Here is a 10653-nt window from a genome sequence, read left to right on the forward strand (position 1 = left end):
CCCTGTCACCTACAAGTTTATGATAGGGAACCACACAAATAAGTTGCAGAAAAAAACTCAACCAATCTCACAACATTATAAGTAATATTTACGATTTCATGTTGGACTGCATTCCTAGCTTTCCTCCTATATAAAGCCTAGAGGCCACAGGATGGACATGCTTGGGAGCATAATGAGAATAGGTTTAATTTCACTTTATATGGTTCCACCATTAACCCTTGTATGACATTACCAGGTTCTCAGGAAGAGAGGGTGAGTATTGTGATTAAGAGCAGAAGGCTTGCGTCTCGAGAACTTGATTCCAATCTAGACACTGAAACTCTAGAAAATTCATGTCTTTAATTTGAAGTTTATTTTCATTATCTCTATAAAATGTAGATTGAGTAATTTCTTTAGAAAGTAGATGAGAAGATACAGAGAATTAAAACCGAGGTTTCTACTGAACCTTAACTTTACACTAGATGTTTACAAAGTTTCAGTAGCAGAGGGGAGGCTGGAAAGAGGGACAGTGACAGGGTAAGCAGGAGTGAGCCAAAGGATCCAGTGAAAAAATACTATTTATTGTCTGATTACCAATAAAGAGGTTTCTTTTCTTGTTGAGTACTCAGATAATAAAATCATACAAACTTGAAAAGAGAATTGTCAGTTGTAACCCCATCACTCTCAGAAATACATGATCACTACTTACTGAAGCACACATGTTAAAGAGAGAACTACAGAGCAATGTGTTCATTTTAATGTATTTTCTATGTACATAAATAGTATTTATGCTGATCATAGTAGTTTGAAATATCAGTAATTATATATACCTGACTAAGATGTCATATATTCAAATGTATCACCCATCAGGTGAAGAACTGAGGTAACTAATTTTAATTTGGCTGTGCTAAATTGTACTGAGATTCTAATATACTACAAATTGTCAGTTGATATTTGTATTTCTCCCATAGTATTCAATACCTATTTCATCATTAGTTCTTTGTTGCACAATATAAAATGTTATTTTATGTCATCTGTAGCAGTCATTTCTTCGTTTTTTTTTATTTCATTGTATCTTGTGACATTTGAATCAAAGTTATCAATTCCTTTTGAAATTTGAATCTTTGTAGTCTGGCTTACTCAACTTATACTACTTGGAATCAGTAAATCACATCCCTATTTTTAAACCTCTATGCTATTTATGAATGTTTCTCTGTATACAATGCATGGGCAAACATGCTGAAAGCCAGTGATATATTTTCACTGTGATAAATCGTCTGAGCACCTTTTATTTGTCCCTACCTTGTCAATCGTTCAACTAAGACTTACTTAATGACGCAGATTAATTTTGCTTATTGGAAGTACTAATCCTAGTCCTCAGGCAGCCTTTTGTGATTGACTCTTATGGTGTGACTCACAGTGTCTGTTATGATGTACTCTGACATTATTTTCATTGTGACTATATTGTCTACTTCAAATTCTTGCAAAGTTTCATTTTTAACTGTTTACATATTTAAATATTTTATTATCTCTTTTTACTAAGACTATGTAGGCTAAATTGGAAGCAATAATTATATGTAAGTAGAAAGAAGAGTAAATCTCTCCTGAGCTAGGTCCTTGTTCCCACTAGGTTCCTCCACCCCAAGGATCATCATCATTCATTAACAGAGGGTTTCCTGTGGCTGGACTAACTATGTATGCACTATTTTTCTAGGGCATAATAGTAGTTTCCAAGGACCCTCAACATGGATATTTTTATCTTTTTATTTTGTTGTTTGATTTTCCTATTTTTATTTTATTGAAAATGAATTTTTTTCATAAAATATATTCTGATTACAGTTATCAGTTTCCCTATTCCTATGAGCCTCCCCATCTCCTCCTCCCATTATGAATACTCAACTTTTCTGTTTCTCTTAGGAAACAATCAGGCATCTAAGGAATAATAATAAAATGATAAGATGAAACAAAGACAAACAAATCAATAAGACAAAACAAATAGAAGAAAAAAGTCAAAGAAAGCACAAGGAACACATATAGATACAGGAACACACACACACACACACACACACACACATTTGCACATACAAAATTCCCATTAAAAACACACAGCTGGAAGGACTAACACACACATACACACAGTATTATCTTTTTTTTTTTTTTTAAGATTTATTTATTATGTATACAATGTTCTGCCTGTGTGTATGCCTGCAGGCCAGAAGAGGGCACCAGATCTCATTATTGTGAGCCACCATGTGGTTGCTGGGAATTGAACTCAGGACCTCTGGAAGAACAGCCAGTGCTCTTAACCTCTGAGCCATCTCTCCAGCTCCCAATCTTTGTATTTTTGATTTGGGCAAATGTCAATGTGTAGTTTCAGACATACAATAATGTTAATTTCTATTTCAAAAATATAATAATAAAGAAAATTTTAAATTGCAGTTTTTATAAAATTTTATTTTTTTCTGAAAATTTCATACATGAGTGTATTATTTTCATCATTTTCACATTTTGCCCACACTGATGCTTCCCATGAGCAGTTGCTCCCTCATTTAAGTCTAGAATTGGCTTGGGGGTTTTAAAAGACCCACAATCAAATTATCTGCATGTGGTATTTATCTCATTTTTCAATATCTGCCCTCTTAATAGTTCTCATTGCTACACTAAAATATTGGAAACAAAACTAAAGGTATGCTTGATTTTCATTTTTTTGTTTGTTGAGTACTCTGCCTGACAGGATAGCTGTACACCCTGAAGAAAGAGAAGATGTCTGTGACTGTTCAAGGAGTAGATATGAGCTATGGTCAGAGGGGCCTTACAAGATGTTAACCTTCTCCTCAGGCAATGTTTGAATAAAGAAGAAGAAAGCTTTCAGGATGCAGAGAGTCAGAAATGCTCAGAGTTACTAGCATGAGACTACTATTGAGTTATTTTTATATTATATGATACAGGAATGATAGTAACTTTGTATTATATAATTAAAGTGATTTTAAAAAGAATGAAATGAAATAGTTACCAATGATAGCCAACAAGTGATAACAATAGATGAAAATTGGTGTCATTAGTACAAAAGATCTATGTGCAAAAAATTTTAAATTGTGCAGAAGACAGACTTTAGAGACTTGGAGAAGGATGCTAAGTGTAACAGACAAAGATACGGCTATTTTCATTGATAACCCACAGAACTTTCTTTACATTGGAGATAAGTGAATTTGAGTGATAGACAGGATCACAGAACACTAACCCCTTTATCATATCTTTTTATTTATTTCTCACTCTGTAGAGTGATTTTTTAGAATGATTTTGCAAATAATAAATCAGACAAGCTTCATAAATATTATCACAGGTTTCACTATGTCTAACAAAACTAGTTAAGATCTTGCTCGCTCCTTAGACCTACATAAGAGATGGGTATACTCTGAGCAGCTCCACAGGCCTCTCACCTCATTAGGAGGAACAGAGGTGGATTGGTGATGCAACACACTCAGAATGCTATTTTTCTTTTTGGTGCCACTAAAAGATACAAGGGGAGAACAAAAATAGTTTTTGGTTCTCTGATGTCAGACCACACAGTCCAAAAGAAAATTCAGTCTTTCAGAACATGGAAATAGTTTTACAGAACTCAATATCCAATTTTGAATTAATAAAACACCCAGTTATGTAGGTATTCTGACATAACTGATGTATGTGTTTCTTTCCTTGATGTTCATCTAGAGAGACAAATAACCATTCATGGGTGAGGACAACAGAACGTCTGTGACAGAATTCATCTTCCTGGGCCTCTCACAGGACCCACAGACCCAAGCCTTGCTCTTCTTCCTCTTTCTTCTCATCTACCTGCTCACTGTGCTGGGAAATCTGCTCATCATCGTCCTCATCCACACAGACCCCAGACTCCACACTCCCATGTACTTTTTCCTTAGAAACTTGTCCTTTGCAGATCTCTGCTTTTCTACCACCACAGTCCCCCAAGTGCTCATCCACTTCCTGGTGAAGAGAAAGACTATTTCTTTTGCTGGATGCTCAACTCAGATAGTCGTGTTACTTCTGGTTGGGTGTACAGATTGTGCACTCCTGGCAGTGATGTCCTATGACCGATATGTGGCTGTCTGCAAGCCTCTGCACTACTCCACCATCATGACACACTGGGTATGTGTCCAGCTGGCTGCAGGGTCCTGGGCCAGCGGTACATTTGTGTCCCTGGTAGATGCCACATTCACACTGTGTCTCCCTTACCGAGGAAACAATGTCATTAACCACTTTTTCTGTGAACCTCCTGCCCTCCTGAAGCTGGCTTCAGCAGACACTTACAGCACAGAAATGGCCATCTTTGCAATGGGTGTGATCATCCTTCTAGCGCCTGTCTCCCTCATCCTCATCTCCTACTGGAACATCATCTCCACTGTGATCCAGATGCAGTCTGGGGAGGGGAGGCTCAAGGTCTTCTCCACCTGTGGTTCCCACCTCATTGTTGTTGGTCTCTTCTATGGCTCAGCAATATTTGCATACATGAGACCAAATTCCAAGACAATGAATGAAAAGGATAAAATGATTTCAGTGTTCTATTCAGCAGTTACCCCCATGCTGAACCCCATCATTTACAGCCTGAGAAACAAGGATGTCAAAGGGGCTCTCAGGAGAATGACTTCAAGATAACATTTTCTGAAATGGCAATGTGACTGTGCTGAGCATGACATGTTCTTCAAGATTTTTCTTCTTTTATGTCATTCTTTTACATTTTCTTCTCATTTTTCATATATTTTTATGCTTCATCCAATTGATCATTTAAATGAAAGGGATCTAAATAGACCATGGAAAGAAAATTGAACTGAAGGAAAAGAAAAAAGAAAAGAGAAGGGCTAGTTTTGATTTGCAAAAGGAGGAAAGGAGAAACTGGAATGAAGGGAGCATCTTCCTTCTTATGTGATGGAAGGAGGGAGGGAAAAAGAATGAACAAGGAAGCAATCCTTCACTAGCTTATGCAAGTAATATGGAAATTAAAAAATAAGTATTTAGTGTCTGTCAAAAAATAAACCCATAACAAAACAAAACAAATCAGTGGAATAATAATCTTTCACAAACAGGAGTCTATATTTCTGACAATGAAGTTAACTAGAGTCATTTATACATGTATACATTTATACATTATACATTTATACATATACATTTATTTTTGAAGATACATTTTATACTACAAACACCTTCATAAAGCTTGGGAAGTAGACATGGAAACCAATGTTATATTTCTGGCCTTGATTTTAATTGAAATCATATTAATTTCTGAAATTGAATAGAAAGCATATTAGCAGGATAAGAGGTGATAGAATTACAGGAGTGTTTGCATATTTAAAAGACTAGATGTAAAGCTAAAAATAAAACAGCTGGATAAGAAGACCCTTGAGCTCAATGCTATAGAATTTGACTACTTTCTAATTATGAAGTATCTGAAGATTAGGTGAGTCACAAGAATATTGATAGAGAATGAAGATAATGTCAAAGGATGAAGCTTGGCAAAATTTTCTTGACTTAAGCAGGACATTTGAACTTTGTAATGCAGATGAGAGTTCACATAACAAAGTACAATGAGTGCTAAAATATACACAATAAAAAATCACCCTAACAGTTTTTAGAATTTAGAAAATATTTGCATATATACTGAAGAGCAATTTGTAATATTCCTAATTGCTGATAATTTCTTAAAATTAGTAATGAATACACAAAACCCGGTGTAAAAAAGCAATTTAACCCCTGCTGGCAAAATAGGTAAAGTCACACATAAAGTGTTAATGAACATATTTACATAAGCAACAAAATATCAGATTTGATATTTTTGCCTTCTGAATAGAAATTTAAATGATGCAACTTCAAACTATGATGATACATCAAAATGACAATGACAAGATATTAAGTGAAAAGCAAGCATTTCCACTTTGTATATGCCATGTCACTTAAATTTTTACATGACTTGTAAATGGATCTGTTTGTGTGTATATGGGCATTCGTACTATGCATTTATTTTATAGGCATTTCTCCTATAGTTGAGTATCCAATGAACATGAACAGCTGTCAGATGTAAGGAAGCAGCATAACTTACTGGGTCTTTACAACTCCACTTCTGTGTTGAGATCCTGGATTATTTAGGTTTTCTGCTCATTCAGAGGACATGAGCTCAATCCCCAAAACACTCATTTTCAGCTCACAACTGCCTGGAACAACAGATCCTGAAGATCTGGAAATTTCTCTGGATTACATTGGCATTCTTAGACATGTCATACACATACGTGCGCACACACACATACACACACACACACACACACACACACACACACACACACACACCACTCATGCATTTATGCACGCATGCACACACTCAAGTAATCAAGGAAAAATGAATAGTCTTTTAATCTTGGTTTATGTAGTTGATGGATGGCCAACGGCAAATTACAGAGTTTGTTTTGCTTAGTTTTGCTCAGCTGTAAAATGGTAACATAAATTATATAACATAAATTATCTAACAGTGCTGATATAAAGATTTATAAAATGTATGCTATTTAAAAATTTTAAGACAATAGTAAGTTGTTTATAAAATATCTCATCATAATAATGGGATCATGTGTAAGCATGGTTACACATGCATAGAGTCCAGGACTCGAGAAACAGAGGCCTTTGCATCTCTGTGAATCCAAGGCCAGTCTGGTATAAAGAGTAAGTTCTAAACCAAGGGTACATAATGAGACTCTGTGCCCCCCAAAATCACATAATAATAATAACAACAGGATTAGGGTCTAGATACTATTGCTATTGTAACACGAGAAAATAGTTGGTAGAAGATAGTAAGGATGGTTCACTGTGTTTCACTTAGGAAGAGGATTATTTCATCAGCTGGTTTTTCTTTTTGCATCCTTTGGGTTTTTTTTATGCTTTGAGAGTAGAAGTATGCTAATAGAAAAATTCTAAGTTATGGTTAAAATCAATGAAGGACAACTGAACACTTCAATGTACCTGTAATGAGAAACAAAGAGAAGCCTCAGATTTAACCAGTGTTTTCTCTCTATTTTTGAAACTCTGCATTATTATTAGAAATTTTAAGCCTATAAACTTAGAAAGACCACAAAACAAACGGTGATAACTTATAGTAAGATTCCAGTGTATTTATATATTTGAATTAGTTGATCATTTGATTTACTAGTTTGATTGTGATTTTAAAAAAACCTACTATTAAAACACTCTCTGTTACTGCAATTTAAAAGAGAAATTGACATTACCATAAAGTTCTGAAATTAGAAGCTTCCTTCAAAGTTAAAACTAAAACATCAAATAACCATATTAATGACACTCAGAAAATTATTATTGTGCTACAACACAATAGTTTGTGTGCAAGGCTGGTCAGTCCACAGAGAAGAGCTGGTTAGCAGTGGTGACTCTTGGGAAGTGGGATACTAGGGAAAGAGGGAAAATGGGAGAGGAGAGACTCTCTATTTTATGCTTATGCATATTACTAGATTTAATTTACAATTTAGCATATAATTGCTATCAAAAATGATAAAATAAAAACTTTGAAATTATGAATATATTAAATAATACATGAAGAAATTCAAATTTGGACAATGTAAACTCAGAATGAAAATAGTGACTGAGTGTTGAAAAGCAGAGATGCCATGTGTCTGCTGTGCCACGAGATTAGAAAAGTCTGCTTAAGAGTTAGGTCAGCCCTAAAAATAGCATGTTCCATAAGCCAGAAAACTCACATTATTACCTAGTTCAGAGTAGGATGATTGGTTTGGTAGTGAAGAAATGTGTCAATATAAATTTACAGACATCAAACGTTCAGAGGCATTTAGAGTGTGTGTCTATTCATTGCACATGTACACATGCATATGAACAACCCTAAGCATTTAAAAGTAACATCCCTAATTATTCTTCAGTTCTTGTCTTCAGATAATATTTACATGAAAACCACTATATTTCCTGTACTTTCTGTATGAGCCTTGGCTAAAAACACTCTCTAGTTCTTGTAGTAGGTAGCCATTCCCGCTTTGATCTGGAAGTTCCAACCTCCTTTGGGGCTTTGGTAACTGTCAAGGCAGGGCCAAGAGAGGATCTGAGATCTGGATGGGCCGGCTCTCTTGGTTCCTGGACCTGGACACTGGAGGTAGACCGAGCTGAGTTCTCCAGAGAACACCACCGGACTGCGCTACACCTTTCCCAGACCCTGTAACCTATCCCTTCATTTGTAAGTTACCCCACAAAATAAACCTCCCTTTTTACTACGTGGAGTTGTCTTAATATTTTAACCAATAAGTTCTCTGATGCTTCAGACTTTGGAGGAACATTCTGTCCCCTTTGGCTTTTTCTTAAACAATCAGATTCTATGTAAGTGCTTTCTAATATTTTCTGCACAATCAATGAGTTAGATTTGACCATTATTTCTTGTATTATCTATAAAAACATGACATAAACCATTCTTACATAGAGTATTAAGATTAGGTTTAGAGTCCGTTTGCATGATCCTAGGTTGCACTGCTGTTTTAGGATTCTGAAGTGTATATCCTTTATTTATACAATTTGAATTTCAAGATCCCCTGTAGTGGGTAGCCATTCCAGCTTTGATCTGCAAGTTCCAACCCCCATTGAGACTTCGGCAACTGTCACGCCTACAAGGCGAGGCCAAGGGAGGCGCCTGGAGACCTGAGATCTGAATGGGCCAGAGCTCTCTCTCTGTTCCGGGACCCTGGACGGTGGAGGTGGGCCAAGCAGAGCTCCAGAGAACACCGCTGGACTGCGTGTGATACACCTTCCCCAGACCCCGCGACCTACCTATCCCTTAATTTGTAAGTTATGCCATTAAATAAATATCCTTTTAACTACGTGGAGTGGCCTTAATAATTTCACCAATAATCCCCTAGCACATGGTCATAGTTTAATAGAAATGGGTTGTGAGAATACATAAAGAAACTTACGCTAGCACTATCGCGTTAATTCACTGATACCAAGAGAACCATGTTTGAGAAGAGGAGCCATAGGGCATACTGAGACCTGGACATTTGACTGGGAGGATGGAAAGGTCTTGACTTTCAGACCTCAGGACTAATTTCCAGTTATACAGAGGTTATACTCTCAGTAACACCTCAGGGAAGAATGGGAGTTCAGGTTGTCCAAGGAAAGAGACAAGGCTGCAGCCTGTGCACAAACATCAGTAGACACAGCCTTCTGTAATCATCAGGGAATCTGTATCTCATCAGGTACCTGCTGTTTCTCTAGGACCGGAAGCTGGGGTACATATTCCTGTCCTCTCTTAATGATCGAACTGAAATTGTAAAAGAAGGGTGTTCTCTGAGTCAAGGAAGCAGAGGATAATATAAGAGCTTAATTGAGAGGAAGTGGCTGTCCACAGCCCTTGTAGCTACTCTGGGACCTCTAATCAAGACTGAACTCTCCCCAGAGAAGCCTTAGAACAGGGCTCATGAAGATCACCCATTCTCTCTAGAGACCCATGGAAACAGGAGTACACTGCAAAGGAAAAGCCTCTTACTATGTGGAGAAACATGGTTCAGACTGATTCGAAGGAGAAATCACCCCATAGCCTCTTCCCCACTCTCACCTGGAGCACTGGTAGCTGTAATATGCTGAGGCTCGGCCATCATCTGGGCTGTAAGTCCTACTCTACCCTGATACAAGGAGTGCTGAGGTATAACATAATCCAATCCCAAATCTACTGAAAGAATGACCAACCTTGGCCTGGAAGATTTTCCTTCAGGAAGTCTTCAAAGCTGAGGTTCTAAGCACTGTTCTAATAAGGGTACTCTCTGGAGTAATCCCAGTAGTTCACTTAAAAAACATTGCATAATAAGAGAACCAATTGACATTTAGTATTATAATTGCTAAGTGATACACCTCAGTCTCATCTGTTACCAGGTACTACATCAGTGCGTATCAAGCCACTCTAAAGTCTCCATGTCTGCATTGAAAAAGTTGAGAGTACTTTAAACCTTGATAGTGTAAAATGTAGCTGATAGAAGTACATTCATTCCTCAATATTCATCTCAATGTGGAGCAATTCTCTGGGATCTTTACAGATATCAAAATCTGTAAATATTTGAGTATCCCTCATAATTTACTCGTATTTACCTATAATCCAAGTGCACATTCTTCTTTCAGTGACTGTTTATAATATCTAATGTATCTTCACTTATTCAGGAAATACATAAGTTAAAAACTAAGGTCAATTAGGTAGTGCAACTGAGGGTGTAGAACATGTGGCCAGGAGGAACAGGCTGTGAACCCTTTGACTTCTACACAAATCTCCCAAGCTGCTAACTGCCAGAGGATTTCAGCCTCTGTCTGCCTTTGTGCTCAAGACACTCCAGTTGCTTCCTGCTCATATGGGAAAGTCTTACTAGAGGCACGTAGTATATAACCAGATGTCCTGACCATCTGAATGGAGGCTTCACTATCACTTCTGAAACGGATTAGAATAGGAGCCAAGTCATCACACAACACACACCCAAATAAACAAATTCAACAGAGAACTACCTGTTGCCTATCCAACTAGCCTTTTAGTCTCCTGTATCAGGCATGGATTCTACAGGCTGAGATTGGGCAGGCTGTGTTGATTTTACCTTACACACAGCCTATGTGCTTAGCTACCTCACCACTTCCTCTCCTCTCCATTACTGC

At 37.0% G+C, this 10653-nt stretch overlaps 1 protein-coding gene across 1 annotated transcript; it reads left to right on the forward strand.

Moving 5' to 3' along the window:
- Window positions 1–3708: 3708 nt before the first annotated feature.
- On the forward strand, window positions 3709–4632 carry LOC131900656 (olfactory receptor 2D3-like). Its single transcript, XM_059251963.1, has one exon. It carries the CDS (start codon window positions 3709–3711, stop codon window positions 4630–4632), a length of 924 nt encoding a protein of 307 aa, XP_059107946.1.
- The last annotated feature ends 6021 nt before the right edge of the window (window positions 4633–10653 follow it).

This window comes from Peromyscus eremicus, chromosome 1 (assembly GCF_949786415.1).
Source record: "Peromyscus eremicus chromosome 1, PerEre_H2_v1, whole genome shotgun sequence".
Classification (NCBI taxonomy): Eukaryota; Metazoa; Chordata; class Mammalia; order Rodentia; family Cricetidae; genus Peromyscus; species Peromyscus eremicus.